Raw genomic sequence first — 27,066 nt, 5'->3', positions numbered from 1 at the left:
AAAAATTACTAGAGAGATTCAACTACAGATTTGAGCAGACAGATAAAAGAATTAGAAACTTGAAGACAAGAGAAATAAAATTATTGAGTCTTAAGAGCAGAAAAAAAGCGAATAAAATTAAAAGAGCCTTAAGAGTATATGATTCATCAAGCAGACCAACATATGCTTTATGGGGTTTCAGAAAAAGAAGAAAGAAAGATGCAGAAAGAATATTTGAAGATATTATAGCTGAAATTTTGCCAAATTTGATGAAAGACGTGTATCTACAAGTCTAAGAATTTCAATGAACTCTAGGATAAACTCAGAAACTCACATTGAGACACATTATAATAAAACTTTATATACAATACAAGGAGAGAAACTTGATAGCCACAAGTGAGAAGCAACTTGTCACATATAAGGGATCCTCAATAAAATTATCCCAGTTTTCTCATCAGAAACCTTGAAGAACAGAAAACATTAGACTGATATATTTGAAGTGCTGAAAGAAAAAAGAAACTGTCAACTAAGAATTTTATATTTGACACAACTGTCCTTCAAAAGTAAAGTAGAAATTAAGACATATCTAGATAAAAACTGAAGGAGTTCATTACCACTAGACCATTCTTATAAGAAATGTGAAAGGTATTCCTTTAGGACTCTGGTTCTCAACCTTCCTAATGCCATGACCCTTTAATACAGTTCCTCATGTTGTGGTGACCCCAACCATAAAATTATTTTTGTTGCTACTTCATAACTGTAATTTTTTTACTGTTATGTCTTAGGTGACCCCTGTGAAAGGGTTGTTCGACCCCCAAAGGGGTTGCAACCCATAGGTTGAGAACCGCTGCTTTAGGTTGAAGTGAAAGGCACTAGACGGTAACTTGAAGCTGTATGAAGAAATAGGGATCTCTGGTAAAGGTAAATACATGTGCAAATATACAAACCAATATTATTGTGTTTTGGGTTTGTACCCTTACTTTCTATTTCTACTTGATTTAAAAGAAAAATGCATTAAAAAATTACACATCTATGTTACTGGACACACATTGTATAAAAATGTAATGTATGTCAACATCATAAAGATAACCTAGATGAACTAGATAAAAGTCTAGAAACACGTCCTGGCCGGTTTGGCTCAGCGGTTGGAGCGTCAGCCTGCGGTACAGAGAGACCTGGGTTCGGTTCCCGCTAAGGGCACGTACCTCGGTTGCAGTTTGTCCCCGGCCCTGGTTGGTCGTGCGGGTGGCAGCCACTCGATGTATCCCTTCACATCGATGTTTCTCTCTCTCTCTCTCTTCCTCTCTCTCCCTCCCGCTCTATCTGAACAAAAAATGGAAAAATGTCCTTGGGTGAGGATAAAAAAAAAAAAAGTCTAGAAACACACATTACCTAAATTTAATCAAGAACAAATAAAAAATTGTAACAAACTTCTAAGTAAAGAGATTAAATCAGTAATTTTAAACTTTCCAATGAAAGTCCAGGACCAGATGTTACTAGTGAATTCTACCAAATATTTAAAAATTAATACCAATTCACCCTGGCCGGTTTTGCTCAGTGGTTAGAGTGTTGGCCCATGGACCAGAGAGTCTTGGGTTCGGTTCCTGCTAAGGGCACATACCTCGGTTGCAGTTTGTCCCCAGATCAGGTTGGAGTCATGTGGGTGGTGACCAGTCAATGTGTCTTTCTCACATTGAAGTTTCTCTCTCTCTCTCTTTTTCTCCCGCCCTTTCTCACTCCCACTCTGTCTGTAGATAAATGCAAAAATGTCCTCGGGTGAGAATAAAAAAAAATTAATATCAATTCTTCTTTACTCATTTGAAAACTAGAAGAACAGGGAACACGTCTTAACTCATTTTATTAGACCAGCATTACTCTGATACCAAAGCCAGATAAAGACATTACAAAAAAAAGAAAAGTGTAGACCAGTATTCTACATGTATATAGAAGCATAAATCCTCAACAAAATATGAGCAAAGTGAATCCAACAGAATATCACAAATGTTTTTTTTTTTATCCTCACCCGAGGACATTTTTCCATTTTTTGTTCAGACAGAGCGGGAGGGAGAGAGAGGAAGAGAGAGAGAGGGAGAAACATCGATGTGAAGGGATACATCGAGTGGCTGCCACCCGCACGACCAACCAGGGCCAGGGACAAACTGCAACCGAGGTACGTGCCCTTAGCGGGAACCGAACCCGGGACTCTCTGTACCGCAGGCCGACGCTCCAACCGCTGAGCCAAACCGGCCAGGGCTATCACAAATGTTTTGCACCCTGACCAACTGGGATCTCATCTCGGAATGCAATAGTGGTTCAATATAAGGTAATCGACCGGTGTAATAGATTACAGTAATAGAGTGAAGGAAAAATACCACATAATCATCTCAACTTATACAGAAAAGTGATTTTATAAAATCTAACACTCAGAAAACTAGGACTAGAAGGGAACATTCTTAATATGATAAAGGGCATTTATGAAAATTTCACAGCTAACATCATGCTCAATGGTGAAAGACGGAAAACTTTTCCCTTATAGTAAGGTCAAGACTAAGATCGCCACTTTCACAATTACTATTCAGCATTGTACTAGAAGTTCTAGCTAGATCAGCTAGACAAGAAAAAGAGGCAAAAGGCAAATCATAACGGAGGAAGTTAAAGTATCTCTGTTAGCAGATGACATGTTTTGTTTTGTGGTTTTACATGGTTTTATATATGGAAAATCCCAATAAATTCACATAAAAGTTTCTATACCTAATAAATGAATTCAGCAAAATTACAGGGGACACACCAAAACCATTTTTGTTTCTATACCCCCACAATGATCAATCCAAAATGGAAAGAAAACAATTTCATTTATAGTAGTATCTTTCAATAAAATTTCACCCTTAGTATGATATTTCCTATGTTTTTGCTGTTGTTGGTGGGTTGGTTCATTGGTTGTGGTGGATACTCTTATCAAATTGATTCGCCTTGGTATTTCTAAATTATGAATAATTTTCATCCTGAGTTGTTACTGAATTCTTCACATTATTTTCTTACACTTATTAAAAAACATGTTTTTTTCCTTTTATCCTGTTAATGTGTTAAATTATGAATTACTCCTCTATTACTGGAATAAACCTGATTGCAGTGCATTTTTATATAAAACTAGATTTTATTTGCTAATATTTTGTGTAGTTTTTTTTCTATATTCATGTGAGAGGTTAGCCTATGTTTTTTTTTTCCTGTCATGTCCTTATCAGATTTGGTATTATGGTTATTCTTGGAAAAAATTGGGAAATGTTTTAGTTTTTGGAAGTATTTGTGTAATATTGTTGTTACTTGTTTCCTAAATGTTGGAAGATTCATGGAAGGCATCTGGACCTTTGCTTTTAGGGGAAGTTTACTTTGTGGGGGAACGTTTTTAATTACAGCACCAGTGTATTTTATACTTTCAGGGTGTTCAGATTTTTATTTTTACTTTTGGTAAGTTTCAGTATTGTTCACTTCATCTATTTTGTTCATTTTATTGGTGTATTTTTGTTAATTATACACTCTTTTTAAAAATATAGTAATTATTGTTTGATGTTACATAATTAAAAAAATGTTTTTCTTTATTGATTTTAGAGAGAGAGGAAGGGAGAGGGAGAGAGAGATGGAAACATCGATGAGAGAACATCGATTGGCCACCTCCTGCATGCCTCCCACTGGGGATTGGGCCCACAACCTGGGCATGTGCCCTGACCAGGAATCGAACCGGGGACCTTTTGTTGTATGGGTTGATTCTCAACCACTGAGCCACACCTGCTGGACCACTCTTTTCTTTTTAATGTTAATAGTTTTTATAGTGCTGTCATGTTTTTCAATCCTCCTAATACTATTTATACTACCTCTCCTTTAAAATTAAAAACAAGTATTTCTTATTAGTTGTTTGTAACTTTATTTATGTTTTCAAAAACCTACTTGTGGTTTTGTCAGTTTACTTGTATATTTTTTACATTTCATTGATTTTTGTTCTTATTTTTCTATTTCCTATTTATACATTTTTAAATGCAATATTTTTCTTAGCTTTTTGAGATGGATACTTAGGTAATCGACTTTTAGCCTTTTTACTTTAAAAAATATATATATATATATATATATGTTTATGGCTAGAAATTTTATATCTTTAGCTACAGTACCAGCATTTTGATACATTATCTTTTCTGGTTCAGCTCAAAGTATTTTTTAGTTTACATCATAATTTGTTTCTTGGCCAATATATTATTTAAGAAGTACATTGATTGATTTTTTTAAAAATGATTTTTTGATGGAGAGGGTTTTTGGTGTCTTTTTTTCCAAAATTCATTTTTAGCTTCATACCACTATGGCTAGGGACCAAAATTTGCATTTAATTTTAATACTGTCAAATTTGTAGGGACTTACTCCATGACCCATGAATTACATGAGCACTTTAAAAACATGTATATTCTACATTTGCTAAGTGCTGCATTATTTTATGTATGTCAAGTTAATCTTAATCATTGTGACATTTATAACATATTTGATTTTCTGATATATTTGGAATTAGTCTACTTTTTCTAATATGTGTGTTATTTTTGTTTAATATTTTTGAAGCTCATTAAGTATATACAAATTTAAATTTATTATGTAATTCCATTGTATTAACCTTGTATCTCTACGTATATTTTTATACCTTAAACTATTTTTTAATGTTTACTAAGGCACACAAGTGTAATTTAGATTTTTAAATAGGTTGCCTTTTTTGTCTCTGTATCCTTATTTGAAGGTACATGTCTTTAAAGTAGCATATGACTGTGTATTTTTAAAAACTAGCTTGAATTTCCTTCTTTAATTTTACTGTTTATTCTAATGTAATTACTGCAGCATTTATGTTTAAATCTACCATCTTTTTATCTTTTATTTTCTTATCTTTTTAAAAATTTTCATTGCCTACTTTTGACTTAATTGTTTCTTTTTTCATTGCCCTCCTATATTAGCTTGTCACATTAGTTTATTTGTAGTTGTTTCTCAAGAGTTAGATCATGCGTTTAATATGTGCTTTAAATAAGTAATTTCACTTGTTAGTAGTGCAAAAAACTTGTAGTACTATAACTCTGTTACCTTCCTTCTGCCTTTTGTGCTACTGCTGTCATGTATGTTAATTTTACATTTCTTTCAAACCTTTTAAACTTTATTATTATTATTACAATCTATGCAGCACCCCCATTTTCATTTCTTTTTGCATTACCCTGCTCCCCTCTGGGCATTATTTTTTTGTTCTGTGTAGGGGATTCCCTTTAGTGTTTGTTGTTTTTTGGTGTTTGGGTTTACTGGTAACACATTCTCTTAAATTTTTATATGTAGAAACTTTTTATTTTTCCCTCATTTTTGAAGGTGTGTGTGTGTGTGTGTGTGTGTGTGTGTGTGTGTGTGTGTGTTTAGGTTTCTAATTATTTCCACCCCAGTTCCAGCAATTCAAAGTTGTAGTCCAATTACCTTCTTGGATCTATCAGTATTGGTGTTGCTATAATATTTTCCTGTAGTTACTTTTGTATTTTTTATTTTTCCCTTTAATTTTTTTGTATTTGTACTTAAATTTTCTAGATGTGAGATTCTTATTTCTTTTATTTGGCATTCATAGAACTTCTTGTATTTGAGACTTAATGTCCTTTGCTAGCTTTGGAAAATTCTCAGCCAGCATCTCATCAACTATTGCTCTACTTTCTCCTTCTCTCTTTTCTTTCTGTCTAGGAATGTACACATACATTAAATATTTTACTCTATTACATACATTTCTTACAATATTTTTGGTCTTTTATATTTGGTTTATTTTTTGTGTTTGAGTCTGAATATTTTTTGGACCTATTTTCCAGTGTACTAATTCTCTCTTCTGTTATATCTAATATATCACTAAAAACATCTTTTGGGTTCTGAATTTTAGATATTGTGTTTTTGTTTTGTTTTTTCAGTTTTAGAAATTTTATTGATTTTTTTTTTCTTTTGGAAACCAGGTCTCTAATAAAGTTGTCTATTTTGTCATCTATTTTTCTAAATGCCTGAAATTATTTTGTATGATAATTGAAGTATCTCAATCACCCAATGATATTTTTGTGGTTTTATTTTATACTTTTTATCTTGTTTTGCCTCACCACCCCCAATATGTTTTCATCTTTTGTCACTTCTGATAATTTTTCAATTAAATGCAAACATTAAATGCAAAATGTAAATTTTAAAATAAGTTCTGGATCATGTAATCTCCCTACAAAGTAGGCTATCTTCTATTATTATTATTATTATTATTATTAATATTTGAGACACACACACACACAGATTTGTTGTTGCACTTCATTGGTTGATTCTTGTATGTGCCCTGACCAGGACTGAAACCACAACCTTGGTGTCTCAAGATGATATCTAACCAACTGAGCTACCCAGCCAGGGCCAAAGTAGGCTATCTTTAAGGCTTTGTAAGGATTGATTTGTTTCTGGTTTATTTAAGGGTATAGTCTTGCTGGTATCTCAACTTGAATTGTGACTGTTTACCAGGACCCTTCCTCCTTGGGGAGATTTTGATCTCGAATTTTCTGCCCAGCTCTGTGAGACTGCTTAAATTCTGCTTAGCTTTCTCTCCTCTTAGCAGGTGCTTCTTGATTGCTATTTCTGTTTCATGCCCCCTATACAGCTTAGGATTCAGTAAAGGCCAGCAATATAAAGAATGTCAGTATCGTTTCTCTGAAATATACTTCACCCCATAATCATCTTATGTCCTAATTTGACTACCTTTTGGGGGAGGAGGATGGAAGGAAGGACCTGGGGATGAGAATACTGAACTTCATTATTCTTTGACTTGACATTGAGATGCTGCTATTTTCTTCTCAGCCTCCATGCCCTGTGTTGGGAATAAGCAAATTCTTCTATGGGAAGAAACATTGGAGATTTCAGGTCTCCTCAATGTTTAACTTCTCTCTTTTGTTTCTTTAAATCCTTGTGTCCTTGATTGCTCTTTAATGCCTTCAAACAGCTGTTTTTGTTTTGTTTTGTTTCTGTTATTTTATCAAGTTTTATAGTGGGTCGTGGTGGGAGGATTTGTTTTATATAAGCTATGTTGCCTTTGGCAGAAGTGGAAGGCTCAAGTCTCTTGTTTGTAGGTACTATACCTTTTTTGTTTTTAATGCTTTGCCAGCATTTGTTAAAGAAACTCAGTTATTTGTTTTATAGGGTTTCCCATGGTACATCCCTATGATGTTACTTAATATGTTCCTCTGTACTCTATATTTCCTTTAAACAGGTGATTTGTTAGTAGATGTAGTTTTGACAAATATATTTTATAGATATTTGAGTGTATTTCTAATTGCAGTGAATTGGGAGGTTCTTAATGTCTGGTTTTCACTATTTTTGTGATGTTACAATTAAATTGGGGGTTCAATTTTATTTTAATTTGCATTTGTGTCAAATGGTAAATATATTTTTAATGTTTTAAGGAACTCACAAGTGGATTTTGAAAATAGCCGTACTGTTTTATATAGTAAAACCAATGTATTAGAGTTTCAGTTGTTCAAAATCCTTGTCGACATTTGGTATTGTCATCTTCTTTGTTCATTTCACTCACTCTAATGAATATGTACTGACGTTGCCTTGTGTTTTTTGTTCATCATTTATTTAATGATGCTGAGCACTTTTCATGTGCTCTTTGGCTCTTCATATATATTCTTTTGTCAAGTGCCTTTTCAGATCGTTTCCTCATATTTTCACTTGGGTTATTTTACTGAAGTTTTATATTATTTAATATATTCTGGATACCAGATTTACTACAGCTATATATATGGTGAGTCCTTGACTTTTCACTGTGTCCTATATAAGAACTCTACTCCAAGTTCTAGAAAATTTTTCCCATGTTTTTTTCTAGATTTATAAAACTTTAACTTTTTTTTTTTTTTTGCTTAGCTGTATGATGCATTTAGATTTTTTTTTTTTTGTATAATAGTTACAATACAGTTGAGATTTATGTTTCGCTATATGGATATCCACTTGTTCAAGCACCAATGTGGAGAAGACCTTTTCGGGTTTCACTGGTATTATACCCCACTTATGGATAAGAAGACATATATACTGACCATAATGTACAAAATTCAATATATATCTTTAAATTCATATTATTGCATTATTATTTAGACCTCACTTATAATTTTTGCTGCTTGATCTGTCCATCTCAGTGTATTCTGTTAAGATCTTACTGTTATTTTGTTGTCTGTGTTTTTTAGATATTTTCTCTTTTTTTCGATTTTTTCTTTGTGTATTTTGAAACAATATTATATGTTATATTAGGATTTGTAGCAATCAGATCTTTATTTTAGAATGCTAATAGGAAATGACTCCTGTTTAATAACTTTTTTCTTGAATTTGAACTTATCTGTTAATTAATATTGTATTACCTCTTCCTTTACATTTGTTTTTCTTTGTTTGGTTCTACCTATTATTTATTTGTTAGTTTCATCAGTTTTTAGTCTTGCCTTTGTCTTTTAGTAGGATAATTTAGACAATATACAGTTATTGTGCTGTTGACTTGGTTTTAACTATGTTATTTTGTGTTATATCTTTTTAAAGTTTCTTTTGTTTTCTTTGTTTTAATGAGTATGTCATATTTCTTAGCTTTGCACATCCACAGAGTTTCTAGCATAAGTGCTTTCATTTTTTCAAAGTGTTTTTTAACTTATAATTTTCTAAGCTTTGGAATTAAGCATAATAAAGTTATTTGTGACATATTTAATATAAGTGGTTTATCATACATTTTTATTTTCCCTCTTCCTCTCCTATATATTTTAAATATTCCAATGTTTTAGATCAATAGTGTTACTATTATTACAGCATTATTTTCCATGTTACATGTCTTTATCAACAGTAAATACTGATTTATGGTTAGTTTAAGACAATTATTAACCTTATCTCCACTTCTAATTAATTTTCATGCTTCAGTGGCTTTCACTATTTGTATCTTCAAGTAGATATATTTGATTCACTTTCTTATGTATTAAGTGTTTTCTTTTTACCTTTTAGCTTGAGTTTTAAAAAATTTTATCACACCCAGCTGGTGTGGCTTGGTGAATTGAGCGTCGTCCCATGGACTGAGGGGTCCAGGTTTGATTCCTGGTCAGGGCACATGCCTGACTCGATCCCCAATAGGGATGTGCAGGAGGAAGCCTATTGATGTTTCTCTCTCAAATTGATGTTTCTATCTCTCTTTCCTTTCCCCTCTCTCTCCCTCCTTCTCTCTCTAAAAAATCAATAAAAATTTTTTATCACATTTTTTCCCTTCAGTATTCTGTACAGGTTATTCCACCATCTAGTTTTTAGTGTTTCAATAGAGAAATCTGATTTTGCTCTTTGGTCATTGACCTAATTTTTCTGCCTGAACACTTGTACTTCTTTGTAAATTTTTTCTCTAATAAATTATTCTTGATGTCCCCCGCCCCCCTTCCCGGATCCACTTTGCAAACATCAGTTAATCTGATGTTAACTTTATCTTATGTATTAAACTGATCACTTTCTCTGTCATAATTTTCAGCCGCATGCTGGTTTTCTAAGTTCTGGGAGAATGTTTCATGTTTGCTTTCTATATAATTTGGGTAATTTTCTATAGCTTAAATTCTGCACTTATTCCCTCTCAGATGGGTTTTAATTTAGTTAATCTATGTTTTGTTTTCCTCCAACCTCTTATATCTTACCCATCTGCCTTTATATTTACTATTGAGATTTGTATTTATTATGCTATCACTTCACTTCACACTCTTTTCTCCTTATTATATCTCTCTTTTATTGAGAACGATTGTTTTATACTCTAGGTGGTGATACCAAAGCATTTATTTAAAATTTCCTTTTGATCTATTAATATACAGTTTTTTGAGTCTTTTGGATATATGTAATTGACTCACGTAATTATGGAGGCTGAGGAGTCCCAAGATCTCTAGTCTACAAGTTGGAGACCAAGGAAGTTGGTATAAGTTGGTCTGAAAGCTAAAGACCCAGTAAGAACCATATTTCAGCTCAAGTCTGAAGGCGGGGAAAGACTGGTATCTGGCTCAAGGCAGTTAGGCATGAAGAGTTCCTTCTTACTTGTAGAAGGGCCAGCTTTTTGTTCTAGTCAGGCCTTCAACCGATTGGATGGGAAGGGAATCTGCTTTTCTCAGTTTACTGATTTAAGTGTTAATCTCATCCAAAAATACTCTCACAGACACACCCAGTATAATGTCGGAAGTAAATATCAGGGCATCCAATGATCTAGTCAAGTTGACACATATAATTAAGTATCACAGATGCTGTATTCTTTCCTTTGTTTCACAGTATTTTTATTGTGTCATATGCTAGAATTTCACTTCCCTCCTTACATGACCTCAGATATAGAGGATCTATATAGGCTGCATACTTGTCAAAAAACAAGATGGGTAGACCGTCTTTCATCTTTTGCTGTGCCCCATTTTTTATTGTTTATCCAGGCTATTTGTATGCATGATGATGTACACATCTTTCATCTGATTTTCTGATTCTACTGGCTTTGATGCGGTTGTCCATTATCAATAATAATGGCTAGCCCTGGCCGGTTTGGCTTAGTGGTTAGAGCATCAGCCTGTGGTTCAGAGAGACCTGGGTTTGGTTCCCGCTAAGGGCATGTACCTCGGTTGCAGTTTGTCCCCGGCCCTGGTTGGTTGTGTGGGTGGCAGCCACTTGATGTGTCCCTTTCACAACGATGTTTCTCTCTCTCTCTCTCTTCCTCTCTCTCCCTCCCACTCTATCTGAACAAAAAATGGAAATATGTCCTTGGGTGAGGATAAAAAAAAATAATAATAATGGCTAACCAACTTCTGTAGCTTAAATACCTAAGAGTGTATTTTCTCACATAATAGTAACTCTGGAAATATTACCTCAGAGGCTCAGGAACATCAGGGCTGAGGTCTTTGTTATTCTCTTGACCTTTTCTTCAAGATTCCAAGATAACTGCTGGAGCTCCAGCCATCACATACTTACTGTGACAGCAGAAGAAGGATGGACCGGACAAAAGGGTTCCTGCAGACATTTCGACTTTCAAATCATTTGCCTTCTATATATGACAAAATGTAAATATTCTAACTTTTTATATAGACAAAGATTATTTTATTAAGGTAGAAGGGATCATGGATAATGAGTAGGCAACTAACATCGTCTGTACATTTTTCAGTGGAGTTGGCATCTTCTTCCTCTCACCAGTGTCTGGTTTTCTAAAAATGTTCTAAACTCATGTAGTACAATGTAAATAGTCAATTTCAAGCATGTCCTGGTACAGAGATCCTTCAGTTATTTTTCTTTCTTTGCTCAAGGGACTATACCTCTAAGATTTTATTATATTCCACCAATTTTCGTCCAACCATAATTTTGTGCCATCTTTTTAAGATTTGCAGGTTCTGTTTAGATGAGAAAGAAGCTAGATGGCAGAAAGTAGGTTAAGGGAATTCCTAGGAAAAAGAGAGAATCTTATTCTAACTTAATAGTTAGGAGAAGCAAAGTATAGAGTGGAGTAGCTGCCTTTCTCTCTATTACTCAGTGACCAGGGTCTCTAAGAATAGGGGATAAATGGCAGAGGACTTTCTTGTTTGATGTCCCATATTCTGAATTCTAGGATTGTTTTTCTTAATCCAGCTTCTGCTTTCTACTTAGGATAATTTTGTCTCCGGTTTCATCAATATTGGTTTTATCATTAGTGTGGCTTTTCATCTTTTTGGGGGTCTTTACTATTGGGAATGTTTGTAAAAAGCTATATCGAGGGGCTGTTAGCCAGACAACCTTTATTCAGTGGGTATTTATTTTAATAGCCATTTGGTTTCATTACCTTTTAATGAGTTCTTTGATAGCAAGTTCCTTAATTAACAAGGCCGTCTTTCAGGTTTCCTCTTCTCTAATTGTTAACATATTTTGGTGCTTTCATACAAATACACTGTGATGAAAAGTTTCCTCTTTTACGGCTCCTGTAGGACATTCAGAAGGGGAAAGACGGGGATGGGAGAACATGCAGTTTCCTTGAGACCTAAATGATTTAGGAGCATTTGTACTCACAAACTGAGACCGACTGAAATAGTCATATTTTGTGCTCAATTTCCTGCAACATGTTTAACTCAGAGTAGATTTCTAGGTGTATGAAAGTTGATTGAGTTCAATTCACATTAAAATGTGCATGTTGAATTTTTCTGTAACCACTTTTTAAGAAATGTGGAATCTTTAATTCTGCCTGGAACCCAAATAATGTTTCATTAAAATTTTTTCTTGAGCTGTAGGCTGTACTACTAAAAAAGATGGGAACATTTTATAATAAAGTACCTAACATTCATTGAGCCCTTATTATGTGCCAGATACTGTATAGGGTTCTTTATTATATTATCTGATTAACTGAATTCATTTTCTACAGTGTTGCTGACATGTCTTCATTTTACTGATGAGGAAGCTGAGTCTACCCAAGATTAAACAACCTTTGTAAAGGTCACATAGGCAACAGGGCCAGGATTAGAACCTAAGTTAATATGAACCAAATCCTTGCTCTTTCTCTATGTATCATTTCCACTCTAGTCTTATCTTGTTTTCACTCCTACTTTCCATAAAATGGACATTATGGTACATACACTGTACTCCCATGGTGAGATTAATTAAAGAGCTAATTAAATACTTGCAAAGAAGATCTTAAATGATTTCTCTCAGAGAAACCTAAGGTTTTAAATATTCTGAAGTGAAGCATTTGTTATTGGCAGAAAATAATGAACCGAAGCACCTACAGGATACATTAGCTCAAAAAAGCAAAGAAGAAACTCAGGCTAATGAGGTGTTTGGGAGGAAAAAGGCTCTTATTTAGGGTATTGACCAGTTAGGAACGGAGTAATATGTTGTATGTGGAAGTTAAAAGCGACTGGCTGGCAGACAGGCAGGCGTCTGTGCCATTGTGTTTTGTAAACTCTCTCCTATGGCTATGGTGTGTTTTCTCCAAGCCCACTTAATCTTTTATGAGGTTTGTAAAGGTCTTGAATAAACAATTGAGATTATAGAGGTTTTCCTGGAAGCTTTGGTTAATATTTTAATATGCTCTGCTTTGTCACATTATTAAATAGCTTATTGGAAAGTTTGAAAGAGAGGGTTTCTTTTTTATTTTTTCTATTTTCTTTCCTTTTTTTTTTTTTTTTTTTGTTGTGGTAGTTAAATAATCAAAATTGGATATAGTTTTTAGCTGATTCCCTCCTTTTTTATTTTAACTTTATACTTCTGCAGATCACCCTTGGATTGAGATCTAGCATCTGGGAGGCCTCCACTTAAAATGCACTTCAACTGGAATTACAGTTTAGAGGGTATATCTTGAAATTAAGCCAGTGACTGTAATTTATGTAGTAAGAAAGGGCTGGAGAAAGGGAGAGGGAATTGGATAAGGTCAGAAAACAGGAACTAATAGAACTTTGGAAATTACCTCATCATGACCTTTTGCTCATTAATATTTGGATCTGATTCTTTGGCATCTTGGTTGTAGTCTGGTGAAATGTCCAGCATGGCTAAGATCGAATACCTTCAAAGACATTTCTGTGTTAATGAGATGACTTGATGAAGTTAACCTTTAACCTGAACAGGAGCTGAGGAAAGAGAAAGGAAGAGTTTTATTTCTCATTATGTGGACTTATTCTATGGAGGTTTGTGTAGTCGTGATTGTTATTATTTGTAGAGTACCTTATATTACCTCATTTCAAATTTTAAGCTTCTTGAAATTATTGCCCTCATGTTGGTGTTGATATATAATGAAGGTCACCCATCAAGTCCTACCATTTTTGTGAAGCCTTCCCTGACTATTTCGGCCTCATAACCTTTTCTTCTAAAATCATATAGTGCCTAGAGTTTATTCTGCTCAATTTAGCATTTAATTACATGTTCTCCTTGATTTGCTTTAGAACAGGAAGTACACTTTCTGCTTTTGTGCATGAAAGAATTTTTGGTGTAAAAGAAGAAAATCTTAGGACTTTATAAAAGGGATACATGGTTAGTAAAATATGTACTCATAAAGTACTTACATTTTAAACAAATGCATCCAGTGTTTTTTAATGGTTTTCCATATTCCAGATGATAGGAATAAAAATTATACTAATAAGAGATTTACTGAGTACTTAATATAAGCCAGGTACTGTGGAACTATTCGGTAGGAAATGCTACATAGGAATTATTTTTATTTAACCATAACAATCTATTTTGCAGATAATGAAACCAAGCAAAGGTTAAAGTCAGTGGCCTAGGGAATTGTATTTAATATGTATGTTGGTTTTCGTTAAACCATGTACCTGTAATTTCTCTGTTTATCTTTATTTTTTCTTTGTTTTCTGACACTGTTTTGGTCTATAGAGGTAGAACATACAAGTTATTTGCTGTGGTGTCATTGTTATTTTGCAATGTAGTAATTAGTTGGCTATACCCTTTAGTGTAGGTTTTTGTTCAAGGACACATGTGTATACATTGCCTTTATAATGCAAAACTGTTGGCCAGACTGATCATAGAAATCAAGATGAGGGCATATAAAATTGTTGACCAGGGAGAAATTATTTAAATGGTTATTATAGTTCTTTTCTGGTATGATATCAATTGGTCAATTAAAAATATTCTTTTTGGGTTCTAGTTGTGAAGCCATAGTATCAGACTTATCCTCTAGTGTAAACAACTATGAAAACTGGACAAAATATAAAATCAGAGTATTATCGAAAAAAGAGAAAGGATCAGTATTTTGGACATCAATGAAAGAAAGACAGAGAGAGCGCGCCCCCAAAATTGTCTTTATAAAATTCCCCTTTAGCCCTTGGCTAATTTCTATGCTGTATATGAGTAGGGCATAGAAGACAACAGCTACTGGAATATGGGCAAGTGTTCTAGAAGTTGCATAGCCAGAGACATTGAGAATTGAACCCATAGAGAGAACTTTTTACTTAAATATCAGTAAATCCATCTTCAGGGATTATAGACAAAGTCCTTAAGAGTAAGGCAAATCTAAAATGGACCAACTGTAACTTTAAAATAAGCCTGACAGAAACAAAGGTGATCCACTAATAATTTAATTGCCTGGCTGAACAAAACTCAAAACTTTATTGGGGAAGATAAAATAATTGAAAACCTTTATAACATCTTATCTGCAGTGTATATAGCATATAAAACAGTGTTTCATACATACTAAATAAGCAGAAAAAACTTACTTATAATCAAAAGTTAAAGTAGTCATAGAAGCAAATCATTAGATAATCTAGATATTCATGCTAGCAAACAAACATTTCAAAATAACTGTGATTAATATGTTAAAGAAAATAGGAAAAAAATGGACAAAATACAAAAAAGGTGAATTAGAATAGATGTTAAGAATCAAATGTGTATTCTAGAATAGCAAAATGCAGCCCTGGCTGGTATGGCTCAACTGGTTGCAGCATTGTCTCATGCGCTGGAAGGTTGTGGGTTTGATTCCTGGTCAGGGCATATACCTGGGTTGTGGGTTCGATTCCCAGTCAGGGCGTGCAGAGAGGGCAACCAATCGGTGTTCTCTCTCACATTGGGTCTTTCTCTCTCTAAAATCAATAAGCATAATCTTTTGTGAAGATTAAAAGAGCAAAATGCAGAATCTGTAATAAAGAGTTCATTAGGTGATAATTTAAACAGAAGTCAAGATTAGTGAAGTCAAAGACAGGTCTGTAGAAAATACCTAAACTTAAACATACATTGAGGAAAAAAAGAATAACATTTTGTTTTAATCTAAAAAAGTGGATTTGAGCATAAAAGAGATGGAACACAGTTGAAAGATAAAACATATATGTATTTGGAGTTCCAGAAGAAGAAGAGAGAATGAGAATGGTACAGAAGCACTACTTAAAAAAAATAATGCTTGAGAATTTTCCATATCTGAGGAAATGCATCAATCTACAGTTTCTGGAATCTCAGTAAACCTCTGCAGGATACATACAAGGAAAACTGTACCTAGGCATATGAGTATCAAACACATATAAAGAAAAATCTTAAAAACAGCTACAGAACAAAAACACATTCAAGAGAAAAACATTAAGAATGATAGCTGACTTCTCATAGAACAGTGAAGGCCAGAGGACAACTTTTCAAATCCCCAAAGTAGAAGAAAACTGTCAATATACAATTCAGTACCCAGCAAAAATTATCTTTCAAAAATAAAGGTGAGATGCTCTCAGCTGAGCATGTTGCAATAATTGGTACTGGATTTTCTCTCAACCATAAACACTTGAAGTACCAGACAAAATAAATGAAACAACTGTTTTCAGATGCTGACCAGCAGACAATGTGGGACTATTATCTCTGAAAGAAGGAAACAAATGAAGCATTGCCCCAACTGTGGTATAGGAAAGGTACCCAAAGTAACCCATGCACAGCATGGGAATATTGTTGGGTTAAGAAGACAAAGATTGGAGATTGGGGAAGAAATTGCTGATGTTTGTAGGGAAACAGTTTTGAGATGAGGAAGATATTTTGAGGAATAGCATCAGATATTTGCCTTGAGATGCCTTTGAGGCTTTGGCTGAATACTAAGGTGTTCATGTGTAGGATAAAATCCATGAGATCAGGCAAAAAACAACAGCAACAAAAAATGCCAGGGTACAGAGCTGAGCACAACTGGTAGAACTCACACAGGAAGGGGAAATGTTAAAATTTTAACTTGTAATTCCTGAAGCATTTAGTAGAATGGCTAGTAGTTGGTCTAAAGCTACATTTGTAGTAGGCCTAAAGTAACCATACAGAGAAGATGATTCTAATCCCTACATAAAGAGTACACCAATAAATGTCAAAATTTCAAAGGAAAAAGAACTCTTTGCCATAACAAAAATCAATACTCTTTAAAGAAATTCAACAAAATAGAGACACTCAACAACCTCACATTCACAGTATCTAGTGTTAATAAACATTTACTAGATGTGACAAAAAAAGGACAGTGTGATTCATCACAAGGAAAACAGTTACAAAGTTGCAGAAGTGACATAGGTGACAGAATTAGCAGATACATGCTTTGATACTGTTCACATACCTATACACATGCTCAGTAGGTTCGAGATTTAAAGATAAATATTAATATAAGGAAAGAAATAGAAGTTATAAAAAATGAATCAGATGGAACTTCTAAAGACTTAAGAGTACCAGAAGTGAAAAATATACTGAATTGGATTAGTGGCAAAAATTAGCAACTTTAGAAGATAAGATTGGGAAATTAAAAAGAGTGAACAGTTGAAACTATAAACTAAAGGCAGAAAGAGAAACCAAGGGGAGAAAATTTCACAGAGAATCAATTATATGTGCGACGATATCAAGCTGTGTCCTGCCCGTGGTGCACCTGCTTCTCAGGCTTTCAAACTCAGGCTGAAATCCACACCATCAGCTCGCAGGCTCTCATGTCTTCGAACTACACCGGGAGAGAAAGGTAAAATTTGACACACCAAAATGTGAACGGAGGAGTGTTACTCAGGAAGCAAAAGCAAAAGAGAAAGTTGGTGTGAAAGGATAACGCTCTTTGATAGTTCCTGGCTCTCTTTCCATGTTTCCTGAAACTAGTTAGATTATCCAGAGAGAGAAATTTGGCTTTGGCCATTTGAAGTCAGATAAAATCCTTGTTGGTCTGGGACTTAGGATCGGATCTCAGGAGGTTGACAGAGAGCCGTGGTGGGAGTCCATTTTAATTAATTAATTAATTAATTAATATCCTCATCTGAGGATATTTTTTCTATTTATCTTCAGACAGAGTGGGAGGGAGAGAAAGAGAAAGAAAGAGAAACATCGATGTGAGAGAGACACATCGACTGGTTGCCTCCCGCATGACCCTGACCAGGGCCGGGGAGGAACCGCAACTGAGGTACATGTCATTGGCTGGAATTGAACCTGTGACTCCTTGGTCCACGGGCAGATGCTCTAACCACTGAGAAAAACCGGCCAGGGAGGGTGTCCATTTTAAAGACCTACTATGGACTCAGCATTCTTTTGTTGCTTCCTTAGGTGAAGAAAAAAGCCTCTCATTCAGTCCCCTGGCTTTACAGATTTTGTATATATATACCAAAGCCAAATTTATTTGCTCATTTCTTGCATTTGAAGTACTCCTTGTGACATCCTTTGCCTGAGACTCTTTGCCATAATCCTTAACCACCACACAACTGCAACCAACCACCGCACAACTGCAACCAACCACTTTGTGGGTTGTCCCTCTCTGTGGATTTTGCAGAGGCCTGCCCATTCCCCTGGTTTCTTGTGGTCGTCAACCTTAATTCAGGTGATTTGATGTTCAGCACAAAGGGCCTCCACCAACTTGATCTACTTTGGCTCATCCCAGTTGGATGCTTGGGGCTTGTCCAAGGCTTTGACAGCTGTGGGAATTCCACACACTGGGCTGTCGTGGGTGAGGGCAGTCTTCAGCTCCTCTTGTAAAGCAGTGTTAATGTCCCTCACACCCGCAGCAAGGCCTTCCTCGCCCAGAGCCGTGGGTTATGGGTAGAACTGAATCTTGAAGGCCCCCAAGCCTCCGCCTGCACGCATCTCCACGGCTGCAGGGAAAGAGCAGATTTGTGTGATTTTTATCTTCTTGGCCTCTCCATTTCCTTACCCCAAGTATCAGAGTGACAGAAAGATATAGGCCCTTTACTGGCAGGCAGGATCGAATGATTGTTAAGCCTTTTTGGAAAGTCTGATAGGGCTGGATTCACATCTTCGCTCCACCACTAACAAGATTTATTCAGATAACTTAATCTCGATTTCTCTCTCTGTTCTTATCTACAAATCCAGGATTAACTACCTCATGGGGTTCTTGTGAAAATTATATGAGAAAATCTTTTAAAAACATTTGGCATATGCTCAATGCTCAATAAATGGAAGCAGCCTCTCTGATAATGGTGGAAGAGGGTTGAGTGTATTGATGATGCTTTCTCTAAGCTCCTCACCTCTACTCACTTGCATTTAGTAGTATGACCCAGCACTTAGTTGTATAATTGAAGTACATAATAATTGAAAGTAATGAATATTGAGCTTTCTATATTTCTTTGAAAGAGTTTATAAGATTTCTACACATTTGTTTTAATTGTGTCTTTGTATAAGAAATAATGGAGCCTAGCTTGTGTGGCTCAGTGGTGGAGCGTTGACCCCTGCACCAAGTGGTCACCAGTTCAATTCCCGGTCAGGGCACGTGCCCAGGTTGTGGGCCCGATCCCCAGTGGGGGGCATGCAGGAGGCAGCCAATTGATGTTCACTCTCATTGATGTTTCTATCTCTCCCTCCCCCTTCCTCTCTCTCTAAAATCAATAAAGGAAAAAAAAAAGAAATAATGGATATCTCCATTTTTGCACAAGAGAATCAGATACTCTTTGGCCCAGTGAAGTATATGGAAAAAATATGTAAAAGGACACCATAATGAGAATCTGGGATTTTCATGCATTCTTACTAGACCTACATTGCTCTATTACCTACTGAGTTTATAATAGCAAAAAATAAAATAAAAACAACCCTAATCTCCAACAACAGAAGAATAGACAAATCCATTGTTGTATACTGTGGAATAATTAAAGGAATAAACAGCAGCCACATACATTACTTTGAAAAAGCTTCACATAAAAACAAAAAGAAAAAGAAAAAGCTTCACATTATAATAGTGAACCCAAAAAGCAAGTTGCAAAAAGATATGCCACATGCCATATGTAGTATGGAAAGTTTCAAAATACATAAAATAAAAGAGTATATTATTTTTGATATATAGATACTTGTCATAATAGTATTTTTTAAATACAAATGGTGTATTTAACATCAGTAATGACTGATCATGATGAAGCTAGTATTTAAGATGATTGCCATCAGATGCTATTAATTCCAGTATTGTTTGAATGTAAGGGTATTATGGTGAAGGAAACCTAGAGACATTCCTAATTGAAAGATAAATGGTTTTAATTTGTTGGAATTTCTTTTTAATTCACTAACTTTATGATTTACATTCTTGTATTGCAGGGAAAGGTGGCTCAGACAGCGTGCATGTCAGCTTGCAAGCATTTAGCCACGTCCTTGATGCAGCTTTTGCTGGAAGCTGAAGTAAGGCAGCTCACCTTGGGAGCATTGCAGCAGTTCAACTTGGATGTCAGAGAATGTGAACGTAAGACAGTAAACCATCCCTTTACTTGCTTGTTTTGCCTGTATACTCACATCTGTGAAAAAAAAAAGTTCTACAGTAAGTCTATTGGGTCTTTGTTTCTGATGAAGTCAAAGAATATCTAGATGACAGAAATACCTTGTAGGATACCTAGAAATAGAGTCTATCAGCAAGCTAATTTGTATACCCAGACGTGCTTAGGCCCATATGTAGAACACAGAAGATCCCTGGCCACACAGATGTTTGCAATCTAGAGGGGGCTATAAGGCAGACATACATTTAGTAGACACCAAGGAAAACCTGATTAGTTCAGAGACCTCAAAAGAGTGCAGTTCCCAACCATTTCCTTTTTATGTTTTTATAAAGCTATTTTTACATCATATTTGACCCGTCCCGCAGGTCAGCAACGAGGACTCTAGAGGGGGAGTGAGGATGAGGAGGGACAAGAGACACGAGAAATGGAGACGAGACAGGGCTCTGATCAAGTCTCGTTTATTCAGGGGAAATTCACACAATGTATAGGGCAGGAAAAACAAGATCATTTGTTGTCAAGCGATAGTTATTGAGTAACCACCCCGAAACACGGGTGGAACAAAAGACTGAGCAAATGGTTCAAAATGCAGAAATAAAGCAGAGATATCCTGCCTTGGGGCAGGAGATGGCAGAGCGGATTTTACTTAAAGAAATGCAGAGATAAAGAAATGCAGAAGGCAGAGATATCCTGCCTTGGGGAAGGTGATGGCAGAGCAGATTTTAACAAAATGGATGCCGTGCAAAATGTCTCCCACACATATTTGCAAACCCATAGTCTAAAGGACAAATGCTATGTGTATTTAAGTCAGAAATGCTTTCTAGTATAGGTAGAAACAGAACACCTTAGACAGAGTGGTTTAAACAAATAGGTTTTTCTTTCTCAGAAGCAGTGAGTTACTGAATTGATTTAGTTGCTCAGTGATATCACCAAGGACCCAGGCTCTTTTGTTCTCTCTCCTCTCCCATACTTAAGATGTGGATTTTTCCTCCTCATCTATATTATAGTGAGAAGAGAGAGGAAAAAGAGGGCAGTCACACCTATTCCTTCTACTAAGAAAATAGAAACCTTTTCAGGAGACTCCTAACAAACTTACCTGTGTGTCTCATTGGTCAGAATGCAGTTGTATGGTCACCTCCAACACTAAGGGTAGCTGGGAGATTGAGTATCTGTCAAAGTGAAAGAGGAGCATCATTGGCATAGTTCGGTCATCATGAATCATTCACTTGGTGGTGAACACAAAATTAGGCTTTGGTTAGGAAGGAAGAAGGAAGGAATGAAGAGCATTTTAGTGTTCATTGTGTTGTCAGTGAAAAATGAAAATGAACCAAAATGATGTGATTCAAAACATTTTTTCTTTTTCTAAGAAAATTAAGATAGTGGAAAATTCTGTGAATCTGCTGATACTTCTGCCCATTTAAAAATTTTGTTTTACCATTTATTGGTTTCTCTTAGGTGACTTTGATAAATGAAAATGAAGGTTTTATTTATTGGCTGTGCTATTTTTAAATAAGTAATTAATTAAGACTTCCAGTTCTAGCCATCACAGGTATCAAAGTCACCTTTTTTCTATAAACAACTGTAAAACTGGATAAAAAGTATGAAGCAACTCTTTTCATGAATTGAACAGCAAATAGCACAAGGCTGTGATCCTTTAGAGAGGGTAAGGGCACAAGGTAAGCTTGTTATTCACTCTCATTTTCTGTCCAGGGGCACTATCCAGACAGCAGCACAGGAAAGTAGGTCCCAAATAAAACACAGTGTTTTGCACACATAAACAGAGATTGGCAGATAGGGATGATGAGGCACTGGGATTTGTGGGGCAAGGGACTAGAGAACAAGGAGTTGTTTAGAGAAGTAGTTCTAGAAATCTGCATTAGAGAGCCTGTGAGTCTTTGGTCAAAAACTAAGTTCCTATGTGCAGGGTGAAACTTGGTGAAGTTTGGCACAGAATAGCCCCGGAGGATCTATGAGCTTAATAGTAATGCCAGAGGTTACAGAGTGCTAGGAGATACTGAAATTCTGACCCACCAGAGTGGAGAGACCAGCTAAACATCTTATGCATTCAGTGAGAACCCAGAAGGTTAGACTTTAAGAGTGCTACTCAAGCTTTAGAGTAAGAGCTAATCTTGACCTACTATAACAAAGACTGGTAACAAGACTCAACCAAAGAGAGGTAATCTGCCAATAAAGTAACTGCCTGCCAAAACAAAACTCAATAGTCTTTGAAGAGGAACAAACACATAAAATATTTCAGACCCTCAACCACATAGTAGCAACAATTTCACAGCAAAAAAAGGGTTATAATTTGACATGCAAAGAAACAGGGATATGTGATCCATAACAGAATAAAAAACAGGCAATAGAAGTAGACCCACCAAGAACACAAATGTTGAAAATAGCAGATAGGCCCTGTAGGAATCTGAATAGAAATATACTTAATAATGTAAAGGAAAAGATGGACATAATGCATGACTGTAGCTGACATTTTCTTTAGGTTTGATAAAAAGTATTAATCTACTGACTCACGAAGTTAAATAGATCTTTAGCTGGAAAAACACAAAGTCACACCCAGGTACATTACGGTCAGATATCTAATAAAAAAAGAAATAAAAAAATGATAAAAGAGAAAATCTTAAAAGCAGCCAAAAAAGAACAGACACATTATATAATGGACAGCAATGGTAAGAATTACTGCTAAGTTATCAGAAACAATGCAAACCACAAGGCACTAGAAGACCTTTAAAGTAATGAAAGAAAAAAATAAAGTGTATCAATCTAAAACTCTGTATCTTAGAAAAATATCCTTTAGGAAATCTGTCACCAGAAGGTCTGCACCACAGATCCCCAGTGCAATTACATTGTTCAAAGATGTCAATAACAGTATCTCCTTTCCCACATCTTTTTCTAGAACCTTGGCACTTAAGAAATGACATCTAATTCCCCTTTCTTTGAGCCTGGGCAAGCTTGTGACTTGATTGTATCCAACAAAATGTGGTAGAAGTAGCCTTGTGACTTCTGTTGCTAGGTCATAAAAGATAACGCAGCATCCATCTTCTTAGTTAGCTACTGGATAAATAATCTAACTACCCCGAGGCCTCTATGCTGTGAGGAATCTCAAACCAGCTCATGTGGAGAGACCACACAGAAAAGACCTTATGTCTAACATTTTACATTTTATGTTGTTGGTACTATATTTTGTTATATTCCTTTAAATAGTATGAGATTTTGTTTGGACCTGCATTTACATTACTTGAAATTGGTTGGATCCTTTCAAGACTTGCTTTCAAATTTATAGTGAGTCCAGAGCAGCCCTTTATCTAGGTCTTATTTAAACCCAAATCTAAAGCAATGCCCTTTGAACAATTCTACCCCATGCCCAGGTATCTGGAGATCTTTCAACTCTGGCTGTTGGAAACACCAAGTGTGCCCAGCTCTGTGAGAGCTCCACAATTATTGTGTATTCTCTCCTGGTGGTTCTTTCCACAGCCTTGGGTAGTTCCTTCCCAGCAATTACTACTCTGCCAAATAATCAGTGACACACTTCTCTAGTTTTCCTGAGTGCTCTCTTTTGCAAGTTTCTCTCTGGTAGTTGGCCCTGCAAATGCTAATTGTCTTGGCATTCTGGACTGCAATCTCTGACTTTTCGATTCAGACTACCTGTATTTTGTTTGGGTTCCCTCCCTTTGCCAGCTTTGCATCATAGCCTGGAAACTGCCTCTACACATGCTCACTTCATTTGTTTTCCTTCTTTCAAGGATCACGGCCCTGCATTGACTGTTGCCAAATATCTAAAATCATCCTTTCAGATACTTGGTCCAGTTCTCAAGTTGTGTTTTTTTATGATGGGAAACGAGTCCTCTATTACTCCATTATGACCTCAAACAGAATAAATGAACATCTTTTAATTTTTTTTTTAGAGAAATAATACCTTCTCTTTGTGGAGAATTATTTTGGGGGAAAAAAATCACCGTAATCTCATCATTCATAAATAAGTAACATTCCAGGGAGACATCCAGATGTGATAATATCCAGCAGCCACAGAATTGTTTCAAGAATTCATCCACCAGATTCCATGCATCTGGTTAGCCAAAATGGTTAGCCATTTCTCTGTCTTAACCAATTATTTACTTGGAGAACAAGAACATAATGATTAGCTAGACGAATCAAGATCTGTTCTTGATGTTGAGTTTGAAGTCATTCTTTTCTGAGTTTTGATGAAAGAGTAGAACCTCATTCTGATGTGAGGAAAAGAAAGAAAAGGGCTTTGGAGCAGGCAACTAACAAATACTGTTGGTTCAACAGCATCGTCTGATGACTGATTGGAAATGACTGCGTATTTGATAGAGCTAAAAGATAAAGGGAGATGTAGGGTGATAAAGCTAAATTTTTGGGCCTTGAGGAGGAGGAGTGATGATCTGGGAGAAGCACTAATGAGGAAGGAAAATGCCATCTTATGACCTGATTCTGAATTATTTTCTATGTAGAAGAATGAGCACCTTCTACTTCAGGAATGATAGGGGAATTGGCATCCTTAGCAGAGCACCAGTTCTCAGTTAAGACTGAGAGGTAGAGAGATCGTTTAATGAAAAGGTAGAAACATAATAGAGTTTGTTAACCTTGCAAATGGGGTTCCAGAGAGCCAGTATCTTCTCTGAAAAGTGATTCAATATTTGTAATAGCCTTTAAGACTTAGGATCAGCTTGAAATGAACATTTGCAAGGCATGGCGGTGCCTCCAATAACCATATTACCACTGAAATTTTTTTCTAATATATTGTGGAGCCACTAAGTTTCATTGATTTAGAATTTAATGTTTCATTTGTGATTGGCAGTAATTTGTCTGTCAAGAAACTTTCCATGGACATTTATTTTGCTTTAAAAGAAAGAATTCTATTCTATGTCTTTTGCTATACCACCCCCCTCATTTTTTTTTCCTTTAGATGCTCAGTGGTCTATAAAAAATCTTAAAGAAATGATACATAAGATTCAAGTAACTATACAGAGGCGTATAAAAGCAGCCCCAAATGACAAGATAATTAACACTTACATCGTTCTACCCAGTGGTGTGTGCGTGAGGTATTTTCCCTATTGTCTGTGAGTCCTTGGAAGAACTATATAGGTCCTGAAAGAAATCAAACTCTGGACAAGAGGGAATGTGTATGTACCTTGAGTGTTTGACTCTGATACCTGGGCTACCACTTTCTTAGATACTACATACATAGAAGAAGTATGTGCATTACCACAAGCCTGAGATGTTCGGCTAGTATAATGTGTCATTAAGAACATAGATTTTAGAGTCAGCTTGACAAGACAGATTTGGGTCACCACTTACTTGTATTGTGACCTTGTATATACAAGTTAACCTCTCACAACCCGCTCCATTTATGAAATAGGAATAGTAATAGTACTTAATATTACAGGGATGGAGTCAGAATTAAATAAGATAATGCACGAAAGGGTTTATTTCATGGCTTGACAAAGCACTGAATATGCAGTAAGTAGTAGCTTCTCCTGTCATCATCATCATCGTCATCAGCAGCAGCAGAAGCAGCAGTTAATAAATATTTAGCAACTCTCAGAAGGTCTTTTGCAGACCACTCAAACCTTTGTCTATAGTTTGTGAATCAGTTAGATCTAGAGATGGCCTTTTATTTGGTATAAGAAATTAAGTTTTTCTTCTTGGTAGTTGTCTGTCAAACTTCTGTGGTTGTCTTGCAAGGTACGATCCAGAACTGATGATTTGCTCATTCTCAGCCTGGTGGTTTTTGCAAGAAGTCAGTCAGTTAGTTCTACTGTTTACTAGATATGATAACTACTGCTTTGGCATTACCTAACAGGAGTGTTGTTGTGAGGTAATTCTTACTGACAGGCTACCAGACCTTTAAGGTGGACATTATTAGAAATTTAGGTACGAAGAAAATACTTCTTTCCTTAAAATTGACAGTGACTGCTGATCATTTCTGCTTTGCATGGATTTCATCTTACATCTGCATTCCTTTGTGTCTTATATTCGGTTTTGAATATTGGCGCACTGGATCCTGAGAGCGAAACTGGATTCTAAATACCAACAGGTCTTGATAGTGTAGCATGTACTTCCTTGACCAAACTTGGATGACTTTGTCATTCGTGCAGTAGATTTTTCAGCCTGTGGATTTGTCATTTCCTAAGCTTTCTCTTTGTACATTCTAAATAAGGAGGTCTAGGTTTGTATTCCAGCTCAACTTCTTGTTAACGGTATTAATTCAGTAACCTGTTTATTTATTCAACAAACATATGTAGAGGCGCTACTCTGTACACAGTACCATGCTGGAGGCTGGAGATAAAATAGAAAGCCACGGATTTTAAGTAGGAGACTGATTTGATTAGGTTTGTGTTTTTAGAAGGAGCTCTGTGATTCCATCGGGAGCCTCCGAGACCAGTTAGAAGGCTGCTGCAGTAATCCATGATAGAAATGGTTCGGGAGCCTCAACATGTTTGTGTGTGATAATTTAAGCCATGGGAGTGAATGACTCAACTCATTTAACCTCCAAGTCCACCAGTAAACAAGAAATAGTAATCCCTGCTATGTTCGTCTCACAGTATTGTTATAAAGTCAAATAAGATTATATATATAAAATAATTTGTAAACAGCCATGGACATTTAATTTACTATAATTATTATTTCTTTATCCATATATTTTTATGTGTTTTCTTCTTATTTTTCCTTACTTCCACTCTTACATGGTTTATAATGTTAAATGTTTTCTGTTCAGATCCCTAAATTATTCAAAAGCTTGTTATATTAAAAATATAGCACAATTAAGCCCAAACCAGAGCACATTTGGTTGCAAGGAAATGAAGCAGCAATTACATCTATTTAAATTTAATGTAATCCTTCATTTCCCAAGACCTGTTAGTCTTTTGCACAGAATAAACTG

General features: G+C 35.6%; 1 protein-coding gene and 1 pseudogene across 2 annotated transcripts in view; one reads left to right on the top strand and one right to left on the bottom strand.

The window, feature by feature from the left end:
- Positions 1–27,066, top strand: part of EXOC6B (exocyst complex component 6B) — a 548,300-nt gene that overhangs the window by 357,502 nt on the left and 163,732 nt on the right. For both annotated transcript variants that reach the window (XM_036262943.1, XM_036262944.1), the window contains exon 19: positions 19,978–20,119. In XM_036262943.1, coding sequence (XP_036118836.1) covers positions 19,978–20,119 — 142 coding nt within the window. The remainder of the gene's footprint in view (positions 1–19,977; positions 20,120–27,066) is intronic.
- On the bottom strand, positions 18,066–18,471 carry LOC118631088 (annotated as a pseudogene).

Source organism: Molossus molossus, unplaced genomic scaffold, assembly GCF_014108415.1.
Source record: "Molossus molossus isolate mMolMol1 unplaced genomic scaffold, mMolMol1.p scaffold_m16_p_15, whole genome shotgun sequence".
Taxonomy (NCBI): Eukaryota; Metazoa; Chordata; class Mammalia; order Chiroptera; family Molossidae; genus Molossus; species Molossus molossus.
The sequence above is the reverse complement of the archived record's forward strand: the minus strand, read 5'-3'. Positions and strand labels throughout refer to the sequence as shown.